This window comes from Mastigoproctus giganteus, chromosome 2 (assembly GCF_048544385.1).
Source record: "Mastigoproctus giganteus isolate SK-2022 chromosome 2, ASM4854438v1, whole genome shotgun sequence".
Taxonomy (NCBI): domain Eukaryota; kingdom Metazoa; phylum Arthropoda; class Arachnida; order Uropygi; family Thelyphonidae; genus Mastigoproctus; species Mastigoproctus giganteus.
In genome coordinates, this window is record NC_143576.1 from 53,591,833 (window position 1) to 53,614,212 (window position 22,380).

Here is a 22,380-nt window from a genome sequence, read left to right on the forward strand (position 1 = left end):
GTTTTGAAACAGTAATCTGACCAAGGAAAGGATGAAAAGAAATCTCGCAGTTCATTCCATTTTCCAATCTTGTAATGCCAAACAACATGAGGATGGGAACAGCGATCAGACAAAGGCTCCATTGGAGAAGAGATAATCACCAAGTTGTGATCTGAGGTGCCTAAAGGACCACTCACTTCGACCGTGTACATAAAAGGATTGTTTGTGAGAAAAAGATAAAGCGTGTTGGATATATGGTTAGAATTGTCCAGTATTCTGAGAGGGAAATGAACAATCTGTGCAAGGTCATTAGTAATTGCAAAAGCCTGATTTGCAAAATCATTAGTAATTGCAAAAGTCAATATCTCACCCAGCTGGGTCGATGTGACTAGAAAATGGAAGCCATTGGAGTTGCGAACATTATAATCACCAAGAAAAATTACCTCACTGTTAGGAAAGTTGGACTGGAGAAAGTCGGGTTGCAAAGAGAGGAATTCAAAGAGCTCCAAGTGATTAGTGGAGTTGGGAGAACAGTAGAGACAACAGATGAATTTTTCATAATCTGCATTAGTTTTCATACATTAGCATTAGCGGAGGCATATGAGGCATATGATGCAAAAAGGCAAGCTTATGCAGCATCAGCAAAAAAAAAAAATCCCTCCCATTTCACCCCTCCATTCGTTGCAATGGCTGTCCAGGTCAGCCTTAAATTTATTTAGACTATCTATCAACTTCCACAACATATGTTCACGATGGAAGTCTGTTCCACCAAGCAACTACCCACTAGCTAAAGGCAAATTTCCACACATCTATTCTACAACTGTCTTTCCTCAATTTGAATCTGTGCCACCTGAGGTTCTTAATCTGAGCAAGACAAAGAATCCCATCAGCATTCAGCTTGCTCAAGCCATTCAAGGCCTTATACACTTCAATCAGATCACCACGCAGGGGCCTACTCTCCGGGGGCTGCAATTTGTAGAACTTAAGCCTTTCTTGGTAAGAGCACCCCTTTGTTTCCCTCACCAATCTTGTTGCACTTCTTTGTACTCATTCTAACAATTGTACATCCTTCCAAAAATGAGGCCTCCAGACCTGTACACAGTATTCTAGGTGTGGCCTGACACTTGTAAAATTGCTAGCAATTTTAATCTATTTTAAAATCTAATCTAATCAATTTTAAATAAAACTCTAATCAATTTTAATCACTGATAATCTTGCTAGCAAAATTCCTATATATCATTGACAAGATTCCATGATCTACCCTGGCAGCCCATCTGCACTGCTCAGCGAACTTCATATTTGACTGCACAACTACCCCCCCGTGTATTTTTCACTTTCCACTTCCCAGAGTGCAATACCACACACATGGTATGTTTCTCTTTGGTTATTGCTACCCATATGCAGTACTTTGCATTTGTCAATGTTAAACTTCAGTTTTCCAACTTATCTAGATCCATTTGGAGTAGCATACTTTCTTTACTGTCTTTAACAACCCTGCCAACCTTTGTATTATCTGCAAACTTGGACATTAAACCTGATATACCTTCATAAATATCACTGATAAATATACAAAACAACAATGGGCACACCACCAAACCCTGAGGAACTCCATTAATAACATTTTTCCACAAAGAGCAGTGTCCACTGATTACCACTCACTGTCGTCACCCACTCAACCATCCCTTTATCCATTGTAGCAACTTACCCTTAATGCCATAACTCTACAATCTGTGCAGCAGTCTTTCATGTGCAACAGTATCAATAGCTTTCCTGAAATCCAAGTATATGATATCAAAATTATTTTTGGCATTCAGTTCCTTTGTGACGACATCATAGTATCCAATCAAATTGGTCAGAGAAGACCTCCCTTTAACAAACCCATACTGTGTTGTAACTATTACTGCAGTCTTGTCTAGATGATCCTGCAATGCTTCTTTAACCAGTGATTCCATTATTTTTCCTGGAACACAAGTTAAACTAACAGGTCTGTAGTTACTTGTGTCACCTTTTGAACCCCCTTTGTGAATTGGTGATACATTTGCACACCTCCAGTCCATGGGGACCATCCCTGAATCCAAGGAAGCTCTCATAATTATGGCTAAGGGTTCGCTTACTTGCTTTGCTGCCTCCTTTAATATAACTGGATAGATCCCGTCCACCCCTGGTGCCTTCCTTATATTTAACTTCAACAATTTCTCTTCTACTTTGCTCTCGGTTATTATAAAATCACTTAGCTCCCTGTTAGCATTTGATAAACTTCTGGCACTCCCCTCATTGAATAACTCCTCATGTGTGAATGTAGATGCAAAATACTCATTCAGTTTATCAGCTACCTGAGCATGATCATCAATAGTCAACCCATCTATGTTAAGTGGTCCAATCTGATTCACCCCATTCCTTCTAGAGTTTACATAAGTAAAGAACTCTTTGCTGTTTTTCTTTGCATCCTTTGCCAAGGATTTCTCTTAATCTGCCTTCGTCTGCCTAACCTCCTTTGTGACTTGATTACAGACAAGTTTACATCTGCCATAGGTTTCTGTCACCTGACACTTTATATGCATCCCATACATTTTTTTTTCTGCCATGAACCTCATTAGTTCATCTGACATCCATTTAGGGCTAAACCTTGAACTGTATTTCTTCATTGGAATGAAAAGCCTAGTAGACTCCAAAATTAAGTCCCTGAAGGCTTCCCATATAGAATTCAATGTTAGTAACATCATTAGTTGATCCCACTGTACAGAATTTAAAAACTGTCTCAGACGCCTGTAGTAACCTTTATGAAAGCAATAGCCCTTCCCTTTACCCCTGAAGGTAGTTACCTCTTTAAGTAATTCCCACATCCATACATTGCAATCACTGTCACCCAGTCGTTCCTTTATCTGCAAATTTTTAATGCTGAATAATCACTGCTGATAATCAGATCAAGAGTATTACTCCTGTTTTCCTCTCAAACATGTTGCTATAGAAAACAGTCATCCAATAAATCCACAAAGTCTTGCTAATGTGTGAATGACCAACCCACAAGTTCCAGTCGATATCTGGAAAGTTAAAATCCCCCATTATAAGACATTCTGATTTACTGCCCCACACTATATTTCTCTGCACAATTTCTCATTATACTTATCAGATTCATTATGCCTATGAGAGCAAGTGTGTGTTATACCTACTCTCATTTTTCCTTTCCCAGTCCTTATGTCACACCAAACAGACTCAACAATGCATTGTCCACCAACATCAATTGGATGAATTTCCTTAGATTTTATGTGTTTCTTAACTAACAACATAACGACTCCTCCCTTCCTGTCCTATCTGTCCTTTCTGTACACATTGTACTCCCCAAATTCCAATTCTGCACTGCTCATGTCTGTGTGACACAACTGTCTCTGATATCCCAAAAATATCTGCCTTTGATATCTTGACAAGCACTTCAAGCTCATCAAATTTATTAACTATACTCCTAACATTGGTGTACACGTATTGGTGTACAAGTATACTCCTCGCATTGGTGTACAAGTATACATGCAGCAAAAAAAACAATCATTGTTTCTGCCCAGGATCAAATTAGCATTAGCATTAGTAGAGGCATATGATGCAAGAAAGCAAGCTAATGCAACATCAGCCAAAAAGAAAAACACTCCCATTTAACCCCTCCGTTCATTCGAAATACTTGTCCAGCTGAGCCTTAAATTTATTTAGGCTATCAATTTCCACAACAAGGGATGGAATTCTGTTCCACCAACCAACAGCCCGCTGGTTAAGGCAAATTTCCACACATCTATCCTACATCTGTCTTTCCTCAATTTGAATTTATGCCCTCTCAGGTGATTATTCTGAGCAAGAGGAAGAATCCAATCAGCATTGAGCATGCTCAAACCATTCAAGGCTTTATACACCTCTATCAGATCACCTCGGCGGTGCCTAGTCTCCAGATACTGTAATTTGCAAAACTTAAGCCTTTCTTCGTAAGAGCAACCCTTTGTTCCATTCACTAATCTTGTTGCCCTACTCTGTACGCGTTACAGCAGCTCTACATCCTTCTTGAAATGAGTCCTCCAGACCTGTATATAGTACTCAAGGTGTGGCCTGACATTGAGGACCTTGTGAATGTGAGGTGCACGTGATAACCACTACACCATGGAAACTGCAGAATTCTACAGAATGAGGTAAAGAGATTTTCAGTCAGAGAAGACTGAAAAGAGGAGATTCCAAATTACCAAGTCTCTGACAGGGAATATCGGACATGCAGAAGTACCACCTTTGAGGCAAAAAGAATCATACAGCGAATAATTTGGGCAACTGAGATGAGCGGTAGTTGAATTAACAAATAAATAAGATTCTGTCAGAAAACGTACGTGGGGTTTGGCAGGTTGCACAAACCCCCATGTATGTTTTGGACATAGTTGAGATTAGAACTGAGACCACGTATATTTGTGAAATGAACTAGGAAGTGTTTAGGAGGTTTAGATCTTTTTTGCAGATAAGTTTGCTCTATTAGTTTGAAAATCCATGGTGTATTCAGTAGTAAGAAAAAGTGGGGTAAGAATTCATGGTAAGAATATACCCAGATCCTTGACAATGCCCTCCATATACACACTACTCAGACTCCCTCTAGTCACTATCCGGCAGAGTACAGGTAGCAAGATTATACACTAATTGATCCGAAAGCCTCCTAGAGTGTTACCAATAGGTTTGGTCCAGTGTACTAACTAGTAACTGGCCTGCGAACACTGTTTTAGAGCTGTACCCACGAAATGTAAGGAAGACTGGATCTTGCCATGATGTCCGTCATAATCTCAAAAGTCATCAGTCATCTGTAAGATGGAGAGATAGGGTAAGGTTGACCGAAACTGAGCTCTGGAGACTAAACATCAGGACTTCCACCACTTCAAGCCTCCAATTAGCAAAGTGATGGTACTGCACTGGTTGATGAGAGTATCAATCGCCTGGTAACACAGAGGGGTGGCATTTCCCCATGTGGTGTGGGCACGGTTGGTAGGTAGGGGAGATCCAGTCTGAGTAATATGATTAGCTACTATGATGCATCTCAGTTGTTTATACTTTTTTTTTTGCCGCAAAAGCTACTTTGGCCATATTGCATCTAACTATTGGCTAAAAAATAAAGTTTTTAATCATGATTTATGTGGCTGAAATGTTCTATTAGTTTTAAAAAAAGTAAATATATTGTCGACATTAGAATTATCACCTATGATTTGCGATAAGGTCAGGGAGTCTTGCATATTTACAGGGAGATGGAAGGCTGTTTGTCACACCATATGATATAATGGGCATTCTATAAGGAAATGTTTCACATAGTGACATAGTGGTAATTGACTGACGGAACTGGGAGGTTTGTATACAGTTCATTGTAAAGATCATATTGTGTAAGTGCTGGGTTTGTGCAGTTTAGTGTCGGGTTGTGTTGTTATGTTCATCTGGCTTCTTAGCTGTGGGGCATTGGGAAACTTATTGTCTGTCACTGCCTCGGGGAGGTGGGCTAGAGCAGTAGGGAAGTAGATGTATGAGTGCACTGGCAGGGACGAACCCTGCTTGTCAGCTGAGCTTGCCAGGAAGGGCCCTGATAGGAAAAAAAAAAATAGACAAAACAGGAGGAAATGAAAGGTATGAAGGGGTAAAAGCAGGGAATGAAAAAAAAAAAAAATTGAAAGAGAGCATGGTGGTGATGGTTTGAGTTTGGGACAAAAGGAGAAGGCACAGGAGGTGGATGATAGGAAGACTTCCACCTGGAAAGAGGAAGAACAAAGGGATAGAGGGACACCCCTGCAGAGGCAACCTACCTTCTGCTGGGGGCTGTTAAGAGGCAGACACAGAATTGGGGTAATAGGTTCCACCACTGAAAAGTATGGAGGGGAAGGTGGGAGGGGGTGGGCAGAGCAGTTGAGAGGTGGGGGAGATTTTTTATTTTATTTTATTATTTATTTAAGACAATTTTGACAACCCCACTACCTAGGCCAAAGCCTATCCGTGGTTACGGACAAAATATTAACTAATTTCAGAGCTTCAAGTTCACATTTAGTTAACGTAAAAGTGTTAATATAATACAACACAATGCATAAAATAAACAAATAATTATTTCAGCCACTTAGCCTCTTCTAAGTAAAATCAGATCTTAAAAATTTCGCTTCCATCAATCTTAGTGAGAAGAGTTACCTCTATTACTTACTCGAATCGCGGAACGTCTTCTAAAAACTGCTGCAACATAGTTATTAAAATAAGTAAATAGCTGTCTATCCGTGAACGTGATCCAAAGTCTCTCCCTCACCAAGAGTGCCTGCAGACAACTCCAAAGGAGGCACCTCCATCACCAGGTGGGCAGGAGCAGCAGTGCAGAGCACATGCTTCTTGATTAGACCGGGGTTTGAGCCCGTGACCACCAAATATGGAGGATGCGGAACGGTCAGGGAATGACCACCGCGTATCCCTGGAGCAATATGGCCTTAGTTGCTAATGCTCCTAAAAACCAAAATATAACAATAACAACTCCAAATTCATTCTTAAATCAAGATATTGATTGCAGTCTAACATTACATGTTCTGCAGTTTCACCTTCACTGAAACTGCAGGTACCTTGGTCCAAGAGTCCAAACTGAAAATGCTTATAAGATAAACCATGGCCTGTTATTAAAAAGGTAGCATTCAACCCAAACTGCAACCAAGTTCTTTTCTGAGTATTTACTATATCCACATTTGGAAAGACTAATGCACTCACTCTAGTGATGGGCATTATTGAGAGTAATAAGTGATAACCAATATAATTATGGGCAAATAACAACAATTATCAATTATTGCATTTTCATAATTGACTATATACAAATTAGTTGCTTATGAAATCAAAACAAGAAAACTGAAGCCATAAAAACTTGACAATAAAAATTAAGGTTGTGTGTGTGTGTGTGTGTGTGTGTGTGTGTGTGTGTGTGTGTGTGTGTGTGTGTGTGTGTGTGTGTGTGTGTGTGTGTGTGTGAGAGAGAGAGAGAGAGAGAGAGAGAGAGAGAGAAATTACTATTGGCCGATTGATAAGAGTGCTTTATTTTCAGTGTTGATAACATTGAATCGAATCCTTCGGCCGTCATTTTTTTTATTCAATTTCTTTGTTTTGCCGATTTCATATTTGTCTAATTTGCATATAACTGATTATATGCAAATTAGACAAATATTTACTGAATACTGAATGATTAATAGTCAGTTACTGACATAATTGACTATTAATCATTCAGTTATGCTCATCACTAACTCTGTGACTCATCCACATTTGCTCCCTTTCCTGTTTACCATCATTGTTTATACTACAAATATCCTTTTATTATTATTATTATATATGCTCTTGGTTATAGCCATATTCTGTTCTCCTTCATGCATCTCTACCATAAATCTTCAATATACTTTTACTTTTTTATATGGAGCGCATTCATATTTAACTTATAATAATATGCAATTGTAACTTGCCCAGCTTTAACAAAGGGAAAAAAAATCATCTTATATGAACTGTATTCACATTCTTTACCATGAATATCAGCTGACAGGAAATTCCAGTGCTTATGGTGACATCTGACAAATTATGAAACTTGCATTATTTGAGTCTTCATTTTAAACAACAAGAAACTGAAGTAATGTGCTACAGCTAACTTTTGTATATGATAGAAATTTGTAAAAGTACCAATTTTACTAAACACCCATAATATTTATATCTATTTTTAACATGCTATATACCTTTAATTGATGCTTCATGAGAAAACCTTCGAATTCCTGATTTACTACCCTATTGGAGAGAAAAATAATGCGCTGCTATAAGTTATAAGATAAGAAAAAATATTTTTAATTAATAAAATATTCCAATAATCAATAGCTAATATATATATTTTTTTAAAAACAATTACCACCCATAAGAAGAATCCACATTTAAGGTTTGCCTTGGATTGATGTTGGTTTTTTTTTTTTTTTTTTTTTTTGGGGGGGGTATGAAAACCCCAAAGACAAAACATACTTACACAGAGCACCTTACTTAGTGCTCTGTGTGAGTTGAAGGTTAAGAAGATGAAAGAAGATACTTGTTGCCTTGTATTTCTGTAGATTATAATTTTCAAGAAATATGTGTGAAGGAAGACTGTTCCAGAAAACAAAAGTTGAAAGAATAAACGAGGAAGAAGAAAAGCTGGTCCCGTGAGTTTGAAGTTGGACTGGGGGGGGGGGGATTGTAGAAGCCAGTTCTACAGAACAGTGCCCATGGAAGCACACTCTGTTCACAACTTGGAGATACTTGAGCACGTGGCTAAGTAGGCACTTCTATTCTCTGAAATAGGGGTGAGTCAGAAAGTAAAGAGAGCATTAGCATTAGTAGAGGCATTTGATGCAAGAAAGCAAGCTTATGCAGCATCAGCCAAAAAAAAAAAAAAAAAAACCCACTTCCACTTCACCCCTCTGTTCGTTCAAAATACCTGTCCAGCTGAGCCTTAAACTTATTTAGGCTATCAACCTCCACCACAAGGGATGGAAGTTTGTTCCACCAACCAACCACCCGCTGGCTAAAGGCAAATTTCCGCACATCTATCCTACATCTGTCTTTCCTCAATTTGAATTTATGCCCTCTCAGGTGATTTTTCTGAGCTAGAGGAAGAATCCCATCAGCATTGAGCATGCTTAAACCATTCAAGGCTTTATACACCTCTATCAGATCACCTCGCTGGTGCCTAGTCTCCAGACACTGTAATTTGCAAAACTTAAGCCTTTCTTCGTAAGAGCACCCCTTTGTTCCATTCACTAATCTTGTTGCCCTTCTCTGTACTCGTTCTAGCAGCTCTACATCCTTCATGAAATGAGGCCTCCAGACCTGTATACAGTACTCTAGGTGTGGCCTGACCATTGCCTTATGCAATGGAATAATCACCTCCTTATCCCTGCTGGAAAAATTCCTGTATATCATTGACAATACTCCATGAGCTATTCTTGCAGCCCGTCTGCACTGCTCAGAGAACTTCATATCTGCCTGCACAACCACCCCCAAAGTCCCTTTCATTCTCTACCACTGTCAGTGTAGTACCACAGAGTTGATACGTCGCTCTGGGGTTCCTGTTTCCCATGTGTGGTACTTTACATTTGTCAATGTTAACCTTCATTTGCCACCTCTCAGACCATCTGCTCAACCTTTCCAGATCCTGTTGCAGCAGCATAGTGTCAGTAGTGTCCTTGACAACCCTGCCAACCTTTGTATCGTCTGCAAACTTGGACATTAAGCTTGATATACCATCATCAGTATCATTTATAAATACAGAAAACAATAATGGACCCAACACTGAGCCCTGAGGGACTCCACTAATAACATTAGTCCACGATGAGCAGTGTCCATTAATTACCACTCTCTGTCTTCTCCCCCTCAACCACCCCTTTATCCATAGCAGCAATTTGCCTCCAATGTCACACTGCTCCAATTTGTGTAGCAGTCTTCCATGTGCAACAGTATCAAAAGCCTTTCTAAGATCCAAGTATATAATATCAAAGTTATTCCCTGCATCCAGTTCTTTTGTGACTGCATCATAGTATCCAATCAAGTTGGTCAGGCAAGACTTCCCCTTAACAAAACCATGCTGTGTCTGAGCTATAATTGAAGTCTTGTCTAAATGATCCTGCAGTGCTTCTTTAACCAGTGCCTCCATTAATTTTCCTGGAAAAGAAGTTAAGCTCACAGGTCTATAATTACTTGTGTCAGCCTTTGATCCTCCTTTGTGAATTGGGGTCACATTTGCACATTTCCAGTCTATGGGTACCTCCCCTGAGTCCAAGGAAGCTCTCATAATTATGGCTAAGGGTTTGCTTACTTCCTTTGCTGCCTCCTTTAATATAACTGGATAGATCCCATCCACCCAGGGTGCCTTTCTTGTGTTTATCTTCAACAGTTTCCCCTCCACTTTACTCCCAGTTATTTCAAGATTCTGTAGCTTACTGCTAGAGTTGAATACACCTCTGGCATTCCCCTTGCTGAATAACTCCTCATGTGTGAATGTCGATGCAAAATATTCATTTAGTTTGTTAGCTACCTGAGCAGGATCATCAACAGTTGACCCATCAATATCAAGTGGACCAATCTGATTCATCCCCTTCCGTCTAGAGTTTACATAAGTAAAGAACTCTTTGCTGTTTTTCTTTGCATCCCTTGCCAAGGATTTCTCGTAATCTGCCTTCGCCTGCCTAACCTCCTTTGTAACTTGGTTGCATATCAACTTGTATCTATCATAGGCTTCTGTGTCATGTGTTTATTTGTAAGTATCCCATGCATTTTTCTTCTCTGCCATATGCCTCATTAGTTCATCTGACATCCATTTTGGCCTAAACCTTGAACATATTTCTTAGTTGGTATATAAAGCCTAGTAGCTTCCAAGATAAGTTCTTTGAATGCTTCCCATTTTGAATTTGCTGTTGGTAACATCATCAGTTGGTCCCACTGTATAGAATTTAAATACTGTCTCAGTCCATCGTAGTCACCTTTACGGAAGCAATAACCCTTCCCTTTACCCCTAATGGTAGTTACCTCTTTGAGTAAATCCCACTTCAGCACACTGTGATCACTGCCACCTAGTGGTTCATTTATCTGCAGATTCTTAATGCACGAAGAATCACTGCTGATAATCAAATCAAGAGCATTACTCCCTCTAGTTGCCTCCCGAACATGCTGATGTAGAAAACAATCATCCAATAAATCCACAAAAGCCCTGCTAGTGTGTGAGTAACCAGCCCCCAAATTCCAGTCAATATCTGGGAAATTAAAATCTCCCATTATAAGACTCTCTGATTTACTGGCCCACTCTATTTTCCTGTACAGTTCCTTATTATACTCATCAGAGTCATTAGGCCTATAGCACACTCCTACTCTCAATTTTGATCTCCCAATGCTTATGTCACACCAAACTGACTCAACACTGCACTGTCCAGCGATGTCGACTGGCTTCACTTCCTTGGTTTTTATGTGTTTCTTAACTAATAGCATAACCCCTCCCCCCTTTCTATCCTGTCTATCCTTTCTGTAGACGTTGTACTCCCCAAATTGCAGTTCTGCATCCCTTATATCTGTGTGACACCATGTCTCTGATATCCCAACAATATCTGCCTTTGATGTTTTGAGCAATACCTCAAATTCATCAAATTTATTTACTAAACTCCTAGCATTGGTGTACACGCAAGTATACCTGCACCTGTTTCTATTCTTAGCTACCCTAACACAACCCATGTGTTTACTTGTACCGCAATGGCTCCCAGCAGTCTCTGAAATAACATGCATCTTGTTTTTCAGGCTTCTGCTCATTCTAATAGAAGCAGTGCAAGAATCTCTTCACCTCTGACAGTGGCTACTGTCAATCTATTGGTCTTTGTCTCCCCCCAAGCTAGCAGTTTTCCGACCCACCTAACACTGCCTCGATAGCATCAGCAAATATTCTTGCACCCTTTCTATTTAAGTGTATCCCATCCCTGTAGAAGCAATCTCTCCTGTTAACAAGTACAGTCCAGGCTGAAAAAAATTCTACCCCTTGAGCCTTGCACAATCTTTCCAGGGCCGAATTGATCGACAAGGCTCTCATCATATACTCCCTTCTATCGTGTCTGGGCAGAATTGCAGACACTTTCAAATTCAACCCTAATTCTCGGCTTTTGTTCAATAGTGACCTGTACTTGTTAAGTAATTCTGCCGGTCTCCTACTCTTAATATTATTAGTGCCAACGTGTACAACTATATCACCTTTTGTGCCCTTAAAAGATGATATTTGCTCTACAACGTCATCAACCTTTGCCCCTGGCAGGCATACTCTGGTCCTGTTCCACCTATCAAATATTCATTTGATGAGCATGTGGCTCATCAAATGAATAACATGTTTTAATAGTTAGTAGTTATATTTTTATAGCTAAATTGTAATACTAGATTACTGAAATACAATCATAATATTCAGAAATAAATGTTGAAAAATAAATAAATAATATTCAGAAATAATTAATATTTAATAAATATTAATAATGCACTTAAAACCTTACATTAATCATTCTCTTGATTTCTTTCCATTGCTGTTTCAGTTTTGCTATCACTTTCATTTGTACTAATCACCAAAGACTCAGTAAATTCTTCAATAATTCAATCAGTTTCCCAATGCTTCTGCTCTATCTTAAAAACATGATCACGTCATCTTTTCCATCTTTCTTGAGTTATGCTAGCTATTCCTTGTTTCATGCATTCTGTCAGATGTGTCATGTTCAGATCTGCTTGAATATTTCTATTTAAAATAAAATTTTTTGGTTCAGCCCATATGAATTCAATAGGGTTTAAATCGCAATGGTATGCCAGTAAACTTAAGGCAATGTGTCATGCTAATGGAGTATTCTAACCATGGTGTATGTTTTTGGAATGTTTAAATGGCTAATAATTTCTAACATTTCACATTTATGCATATTAGGCTGAAATGATACATTGTGTCTCACCAACCACTATAATATCTTGCTTCCGGGACAAAGTGTTAGGAGGCTTGTCTTGTTGAACGCTATGATACGGTGGTGCATTATTGAAAACTATAACAGAACCTGCCTGAATATTTGGCAGTAGTTGCTGCTTTAGCCAAGTTTCAAAATTATGTTGATTCATTTAGCCATGGTAGTCCCCAGTTATGTTTGCAGCTTTATATATAAGTTTGAAATAAAGTCATTTACATTTTCTGCACTTATTATAATAATTCTTTTACCAGCATGACCAGAGTCCATGACTCCATATAATCCATTGATCCTCCAATGCTTCCAAAAAGTTATATTACTGTCCACCCAGATTTCATCTAAAAAAACTAGGTTCTTCCCAGAATTGCAGTAATATCAAAGTCATCTACCTGATCAACTGTTTTCCTACTCACTGATTTTTTCTTCTTACATGGAGATTTTAATTTATCTTCCAGCTGTGACAGCAATGAACGTTCTTTTCTAATCGGTTTAATTGTTATTTCTGATAAACCTATAGTTAGAGCAGCTCTTCTCATAGGTTAACTTTTAGGTACAATTAAATAACAACATCTTGCTTCATCTTAAAAATGCCTAAGCATATTATTCACCATATTTTTCTCTTCACTGTGAAGGACTTTTCGACCCTGCTGTACACACATTTTTGTCACTTATGCAGGTGTCCAGGATACATACTAGCACTTGCCATATATACTGAGCTGTCAGGTGCCTCTTTACCTTACCTTTCTGCAAAATGGTTTGGTCCAGTTTCCAAGGCACCAAAGTATCTTCTATTGGTGTTGTTTGTTTGGGGATTTATTAGGCACATCGGCATCTATGGCCATAGTTTGTTTATTTGTTTGTTATTTGGTTTTTAAGAGCATTAGCAACTAAGGCCATATTGCTCCGGGGATATGCGGTGGTCATTCCCTGACCTTTCCGCATCCTCCATATTTGGTGGTGACGGGCTCGAACTCCGGTCTAATCAAGAAGCGTGTGCTACGCACTGCTGCTCCTTTCCACCTGGCTACGGAGGTGCCTATGGCCATAGTGAACCATTCTATTGGTGAACAGACAGTATATATACAGGGTATCCTTGAAATTGACATTGATATTTATTGAGGGAATGGTTCATTAAAATAAAAGAAGAAAAGTCTACACTCTGTTTGAAGTGGGAGCAAAGGGTTTTGAGTTAGAATGTTAAACAGGTTAATGAAGTCATTTCCATTTCTAGCATTTTGTGAATGTCACAAGTGGGGTATGCAAATCAGATTGTTGCACAAAATGTTATGCAAATTGCCATACTGTATTTTTTATAAAAGGAATGATGAAAATGTAAGGCTACAATGAATGGATTGTTGCTATAGTACAGTAACTTTATTACATGTTTGGCAAGTAGGAGAGCATTAAAGTTAGCAGAATATGCAGACATTCACTTTGTATATGGTGTGAAGGAAATGCTACAGATCCAGCCACCAAATACCAGCATTGTTTTCCAACAAGGATGTCCTAACTGGCATCTGCCATTATTTGAAAGAATGGGATATGGCGTAAGAGCATCACAACTGAGGTTGGCCCAACCATATTCTACACAAGAAGAGGAAGAGGTACTGGAGATCATGATATTAGATCCCTCCACCAGCACAAGAAGAGTTGCTAAGAATGGATCATCCCAAAAACCTACGTTTGGCATACACTGCATGAACATGGGCTGTATGCATACTATATGCAGAGAGTTCAGGCATTGCAAGCAGGAGATTCACTTGCATGTGAAAAATTTTGTTTATGGATACTTAATAATATCAACAACAGACCTGACTTTCTTGTCAATATCCTGTGGACTGATGAAGCAACATTTACACAAGATGGTATATTCAACATGCATAATCTCCATACATGGTCAGTGGAAAATTCTCATCAGCAATCCTGTTTCCAAGTGGGGGTTTAGCATCAATATGTGGGCCGTCATTGTAGGAGATATTAGCATTAGCATTAGTAGAAGCATTTGATGCAAGAAAGCAAGCTTATGCAGCATCAGCCAAAAAAATAATAATAAATAAATTAAAAAAAATAATAATAATAATAAATAAATAAATAAAAAATAACCACTTCCACTTCACCCCTCTGTTCATTCGAAATACCTGTCCAGCTGAGCCTTAAACTTATTTAGGCTATCAACTTCCACGACAAGGGATGGAAGTCTATTCAGCAACCAACCACCCGCTGGCTAAAGGCAAATTTCCTCACGTCTATCCTACATCTGTCCTTTCTCAATTTGAATTTATGCCCTCTCAGGTGATTATTCTGAGCAAGAGGAAGAATCCCATCAGCATTGAGCATGCTCAAACCATTCAAGGCTTTATACACCTCTACCAGATCACCTCGCCAGTGCTTAGTCTCCAGACACTGTAATTTGCAAAACTTAAGCCTTTCTTCGTAAGAGCACGCCTTTGTTCCATTCACTAATCTTGTTGCCCTTTTCTGTATTTGTTCCAGCATCTCTACATCCTTCTTGAAATGAGGCCTCCAGACCTGTATACAGTACTCTAGGTGTGGTCTGACCATTGCCTTATACAAGGGAATAATCACCTCCTTATCCCTGCTAGAAAAATTCCTATATATCATCGACAATACACCATGAGCTACTCCTGCAGCCTGTCTGCACTGCTCAGAAAACTTCATATCTGCCTTCACAACCACCCCCAGGTCCCTTTCATTCTCTACCACTGTCAGTGTGGTACCACAGAGTTGATACGTTGCTCTGGGGTTGCTGTTTCCCATATGTAGTACTTTACATTTGTCAATGTTAAACTTCATTTGCCACCTCTCAGCCCATCTGCTCAACCTTTCCAGATCCTGTTGCAGTAGCATAGTGTCAGTAGTGTCCTTGACAACCCTGCCAACCTTCGTATCGTCTGCAAACTTGGACATTAAGCTCGATATACCATCATCAATATCATTTATAAATACAGAAAACAATAATGAACCCAATACTGAACCCTGAGGGACTCCACTAATAACATTAGTCCACGATGAGCAGTGTCCATTGATTACCACTCTGTGTCTTCTCCCCCTCAACCACCCCTTTATCCATAGCAGCAATTTGCCTCCAATGCCACACTGCTCCAATTTGTGCAGCAGTCTTCCATGTGCAACAGTATCAAAAGCCTTTCTAAGATCCAAGTGTATAATATCAAAGTTATTCCCTGCATCCAGTTCTTTTGTGACTGCATCATAGTATCCAATCAAATTGGTCAGGCAAGATTTCCCCTTAACAAAACCATGCTGTGTCTGAGCTATAACTGAAGTCTTGTCTAGATGATCCTGCAGTGCTTCTTTAACCAGTGTCTCCATTAATTTTCCAGGAACAGAAGTTAAACTAACAGGTCTATAATTACTTGTGTCGCCCTTTGATCCTCCTTTGTGAATTGGGGTCACATTTGCACATCTCCAGTCCATGGGTACTTCCCCTGAGTCCAAGGAAGCTCTCATAATTATGGCTAAGGGTTTGCTTACTTCCTTTGCTGCCTCCTTTAATATAACTGGATAGATCCCATCCATCCCAGGTGCCTTTCTTATATTTATCTTCAACAATTTCTCCTCCACTTTACTCTCAGTTATTACAAGCTTCTCTAGCTTACTGCCAGAGTTGAATACACCTCTGGCATTCCCCTTGCTGAATAACTCCTCATGTTTCTATTAGAATGAGCAGAAGCCTGAAAAACAAGATGCATGGTATTTCAGAGACTGCTGGGAGCCATTGCGGTACAAGTAAACACATGGGTTGTGTTAGGGTAGCTAAGAATAGAAACAGGTGCAGGTATACTTGCGTGTACACCAATGCTAGGAGTTTAGTAAATAAACTTGATGAATTTGAGGTATTGCTCAAAACATCGAAGGCAGATATTGTTGGGATATCAGAGACGTGGTGTCACACAGATATAAGGGATGCAGAACTACAATTTGGGGAGTACAACGTCTACAGAAAGGATAGACAGGATAGGAAGGGGGGAGGGGTTATGCTATTAGTTAAGAAACACATAAAAACCAAGGAAGTGAAGCCAGTCGACATCGCTGGACAGTGCAATGTGGAGTCAGTTTGGTGTGACATAAACATTGGGAGATCAAAATTGAGAGTAGGAATGTGCTATAGGCCTAATGACTCTGATGAGTATAATAAGGGACTGTACAGGGAAATAGAGTGGGCCAGTAAATCAGAGTGTCTTATAATGGGAGATTTTAATTTCCCAGATATTGACTGGAATTTGGGGGCTGGTTACTCACACACTAGCAGGGCTTTTGTGGATTTATTGGATGATTGTTTTCTACATCAGCATGTTCGGGAGGCAATTAGAGGGAGTAATACTCTTGATTTGATTATCAGCAGTGATTCTTCATGCATTAAGAATCTGCAGATAAATGAACCACTAGGTGGCAGTGATCACAGTGTGCTCAAGTGGGATTTACTCAAAGAGGTAACTACCATTAGGGGTAAAGGGAAGGGTTATTGCTTCCGTAAAGGCGACTACGATGGACTGAGACAGTATTTAAATTCTATACAGTGGGACCAACTGATGATGTTACCAACAGCAAATTCAAAATGGGAAGCATTCAAAGAACTTATTTTGGAAGCTACTAAGCTTTACATACCAACTAAGAAATATTGTTCAAGGTTTAGGCCAAAATGGATGTCAGATGAACTAATGAGGCATATGGCAGAGAAGAAAAATGCATGGGATACATACAAATTAACACATGACACAGAAGCCTATGATAGATACAAGTTGATATGCAACCAAGTTACCAAGGAGGTTAGGCAGGCGAAGGCAGATTACGAGAAATCCTTGGCAAGGGATGCAAAGAAAAACAGCAAAGAGTTCTTTACTTGTGTAAACTCTAGAAGGAAGGGGATGAAACAGATTGGTCCACTTGATATTGATGGGTCAAGTGTTGATGATCCTGCTCAGGTAGCTAACAAACTAAATGAATATTTTGCATCGACATTCACACATGAGGAGTTATTCAGCAAGGGGAATGCCAGAGGTGTATTCAACTCTAGCAGTAAGCTACAGAATCTTGAAATAACTGGGTGCAAAGTGGAGGAGAAACTGTTGAAGATAAACACAAGAAAGGCACCCGGGGTGGATGGGATCTATCCAGTTATATTAAAGGAGGCAGCAAAGGAAGTAAGCAAACCCTTAGCCATAATTTTGAGAGTTTCCTTGGACTCAGGGGAGGTACCCATAGACTGGAAATGTGCAAATGTGACCCCAATTCACAAAGGAGGATCTAAGGCTGACACATATAATTATAGACCTGTGAGCTTAACTTCTGTTCCAGGAAAATTAATGGAGGCACTGGTTAAAGAAGCACTGCAGGATCATTTAGACAAGACTTCAGTTATAGCTCAGACACAGCATGGTTTTGTTAAGGGGAAGTCTTGCCTGACCAACTTGATTGGATACTATGATGCAGTCACAAAAGAACTGGATGCAGGGAATAACTTTGATATTATATACTTGGATCTTAGAAAGGCTTTTGATACTGTTGCACATGGAAGACTGCTACACAAATTGGAGCAGTGTGACATTGGAGGCAAATTGCTGTTATGGATAAAGGGGTGGTTGAGGAGGAGAAGACAGAGAGTGGTAATCAATGGACACTGCTCATCGTGGACTGATGTTATTAGTGGAGTCCCTCAGGGCTCAGTGTTGGGTCCATTATTGTTTTCTGTATTTATAAATGATATTGATGATGGTATATCGGGCTTAATGTCCAAGTTTGCAGATGATACAAAGGTTGGCAGGGTTGTCAAGGACACTACTGACACTGTGCTGCTGCAACAGGATCTGGAAAGGTTGAGCAGATGGGCTGAGAGGTGGCAAATGAAGTTTAACATTGACAAATGTAAAGTACTACACATGGGAAACAGCAACCCCAGAGCAACGTATCAACTCTGTGGTACTACACTGACAGTGGTAGAGAATGAAAGGGACTTGGGGGTGGTTGTGCAGGCAGATATGAAGTTCTCTGAGCAGTGCAGACGGGCTGCAAGAGTAGCTCATGGAGTATTGTCAATGATATACAGGAATTTTTCCAGCAGGGATAAGGAGGTGATTATTCCATTGTATAAGGCGATGGTCAGGCCACACCTAGAGTACTGTATACAGGTCTGGAGGCCTCATTTCAAGAAGGATGTAGAGCTGCTGGAACGAGTACAGAGAAGGGCAACAAGATTAGTGAATGGAACAAAGGGATGCTCTTACGAAGAAAGGCTTAAGTTTTGCAAATTACTGTGTCTGGAGACTAGGCACCAGCGAGGTGATCTGATAGAGGTGTATAAAGCCTTGAATGGTTTAAGCATGCTCAATGCTGATGGGATTCTTCCTCTAGCTCAGAAAAATCACCTGAGAGGGCATAAATTCAAATTGAGGAAAGACAGATGTAGGATAGACGTGCGGAAATTTGCCTTTAGCCAGCGGGTGGTTGGTTGGTGGAACAGACTTCCATCCCTTGTGGTGGAGGTTGATAGCCTAAATAAGTTTAAGGCTCAGCTGGACAGGTATTTTGAACGAACAGAGGGGTGAAGTGGAAGTGGTTTTTTTTTTTTTTTTTTTTTTTTTGGTTGATGCTGCATAAGCTTGCTTTCTTGCATCAAATGCCTCTACTAATGCTAATGCTAATGTGTGAATGTCAATGCAAAATATTCATTCAGTTTCTTAGCTACCTGAGCAGGATCATCAACAGCTTACCCATCGATATCAAGTGGCCCAATCTGATTCATCCCTTTCCTTCTAGAGTTTACATAAGTAAAGAACTCTTTGCTGTTTTTCTTTGCATCCCTTGCCAAAGATTTCTCGTAATCTGCCTTCGCCTGCCTAACCTCCTTGGTAACTTGGTTACAGATCAACTTGTATCTATCATAGGCTTCTGTGTCATGTGTTAATTTGTATGTATCCCATTCATGTTTCTTCTCTGCCATATGGCTCATTAGTTTCTTCTCTGCCATATGCCTCATCTGACATCCATTTAGGACTAAACCTTGAACAATATTTCTTAGTTGGTATGTAAAGCCTAGTAGCTTCCAAGATAAGTTCTTTGAATGCTTCCCATTTTGCATTTGCTGTTGGGAACATCATCAGTTGGTCTCACTGTATAGAATTTAAATATTGTCTCAGTCCATTGTAGTCGCCTTTACGAAAGCAATAACCCTTCCCTTCACCCCTAATGGCAGTTACCTCTTTGAGTAAATCCCACTTCAGCACACTGTGATCACTGCCACCTAGTGGTTCATTTATCTGCAGATTCTTAATGCATGAAGAATCACTACTGATAATCAAATCAAGAGTATTACTCCCTCTAGTTGCCTCCTGAACATGCTGATGTAGAAAACAATCATCCGATAAATCCACAAAAGCCTTGCTAGTGTGTGAGTGTCCAGTCAATATCTGGGAAATTAAAATCCCCCATTATAAGACTCTCTGATTTACTGGCCCACTCTATTTCCCCGTACAGTTTCTTATTATACTCATCAGAGTCATTAGGCCTATAGCACATTCCTACTCTCAATTTTGATCTCCCAATGCTTATGTCCCCAAACTGACTCGACAAACTTACCACCCCAAACTGACTCGACACTGCACTGTCCAGCAATGTCGACTGGCTTCACTTCCTTGGATTTTATGTATTTCTTAACTAATAGCATAACCCCTCCTCCCTTCCTACCCTGTCTATCCTTTCTGTAGACATTGTACTCCCCAAATTCCAGTTCTGCATTCCTTATATATCTGTGTGAAACGATGTCTCTGAAATCCCCACAATATCTGCCTTTGATGTTTTGAGCAATACCTCAAATTCATCAAATTTATTTACTAAACTCCTAGCATTGGTGTACACGCAAGTATACATGCACCTGTTCTTTTTCTTAGGTACCCTAACACAACCTATTTGTTCCCCAATGATTCCCAGCAGTCTCTGAAATATCCTGCATCTTATTTTCCAGGCTGTGGCTCATTCCAATAGAAGCAGTGCAAGAATCACTTTCACCTCTGCCAGTGGCTACTGTTAATCTATTAGTCCTTGTATCCCCCCAATCTAGCAGTTTTCCGACCCACCTAACACTGCCTCGATAGCATCAGCAAACATTCTTGCACCCTTTCTATTTAAGTGTATCCCATCCCTGTAGAAGCAGTCTCTCCTGTTAACAAGTACAGACCAGGCTGTAAAAAATTCTACCCCTTGAGCCTTGCACAATCCTTCCAGGGCCGAATTGATTGACAGGGCTCTCATCATATACTCCCTCCTATCGTGTCTGGGCAGAATTGCAGACACTTTCAAATTCAACCGTAATTCACGGCTTTTTTTCAACAGTGACCTGTACTTGTTAAGTAATTCCGCCAGTCTCCTACTCTTAATATCATTAGTGCCAACGTGTACAACTATATTACCTTTTGTGCCCTTAAAAGATGATATCCGCTCTACAACGTCATCAACCTTTACCCCTGGCAGACATACCCTGGTATCTTTAAAAAAATATCTTTATTCATCATGAGTTCCCTGCTTCCGTAAACTGATCATTACTTACAGTTTTTGCTGAGAACATTGCCAATACTTCTGGAATGTGTTTCTTTAAGTGTATGTGTCAATATGTGGTTTCAGACTGAAGGAGCACCTCCACATTTTACATTCACATCTACCGCACCTATGGTAGATATAAGCTAGTCTAAAAAAAGGAGGTTAAGCAAGCAAAGGCAGATTACGAGAAAACTTTGGCAAAAGGATGCAAAGAAAAACAGCAAAGACTTCTTTACTTATGTAAACTCTAAAAGGACGGAGAAGAATCAGATTGGTCCACTTGATATCGCTGGTTCAACTGTTGATAATCCTGCTCAGGTAGCTAACAAACTTAATGAGTATTTTGCATCTACATGACACATGAGGAATTCTGTAGAGAAGTGGAGGCCAGAAGTTTATCAAACTCTAATAGGGAGCTAAATGACTTTGTAATAACTGAGAGGAACTGGAGGGAAAATTGTGGAAGTTAAACATAAGAAAGGCACCTGGGGTGGATTATATTAAATTATATTAAAGAAGGCAGAAAAGGAAGTAAGCAAAAAATTGTGGAAGTTAAACATAAGAAAGGCACCTGAGGTGGATTATATTAATTATAAAAGCATAATTATGACTAGGTGAATAGTGGCTGTTATGAGTGTGTGGTTGATTGCTGGAACAAACTTTCATTTGTTGTTGTGGAACTGGATAGCTTAAATAAATTCAAGGAAGAACTAAACAAACTACTGGAGGAAATGGATAGGTGAAACGGGAAGTTTTTTTTTTTTTTTTGGCTGATGTTGTATAAGCTTGCTTTCTTGCATCATTTGCCACTACTAACTAATACTATAATTAAATGAAAAATATATTCAGCACATGCTAAACACTTTTATAATAATGTATATTTAAATATGGGATAATTCAAATCATAGCAACTTCAATGCAGGTTCAAAACTATATTAGCCTACAACGATGTATTTTGAGCTTGGTATGCATTTTGAAACATACTGATGAATGAAAGCTGTAATTTTTTTATTGGTGATCAACAGATATGAGCCTTGGTGTTAACAAAAAAGTGTTAACTTTTGGGGAACAGAATGATTTTGAATTTTTCAGTTTTAACAATAAGCCTGCAATAAGTTCAAAAAAAATATTTGCACATGACAAGGAAAAGAGTTTCCCAGGAGCTGAGCCATTCCCTTTAAAACTGCCATAGAGAATTTATTCACACAGCCTGTTCTTTATCTGCAAAAAATATGAAAGACCATGTATAAATCTTAAACATCAGGACAGCTCTGGTTAAAAATCCTAGATAATCAACACATCATGAACTCAAAGTATCCCAACTATGTAGAGAATTTTGAAAAAAATG

At 39.4% G+C, this 22,380-nt stretch overlaps 1 protein-coding gene across 2 annotated transcripts in view; it reads right to left on the reverse strand.

The window, feature by feature from the left end:
• Positions 1 to 22,380, reverse strand: part of LOC150089304 (high affinity cAMP-specific and IBMX-insensitive 3',5'-cyclic phosphodiesterase 8B-like) — a 764,745-nt gene that overhangs the window by 125,064 nt on the left and 617,301 nt on the right. For both annotated transcript variants that reach the window (XM_090388973.1, XM_090388965.1), the window contains exon 13: positions 7,710 to 7,758. In XM_090388973.1, the coding sequence (XP_090245099.1) occupies positions 7,710 to 7,758 (49 nt within the window). The remainder of the gene's footprint in view (positions 1 to 7,709; positions 7,759 to 22,380) is intronic.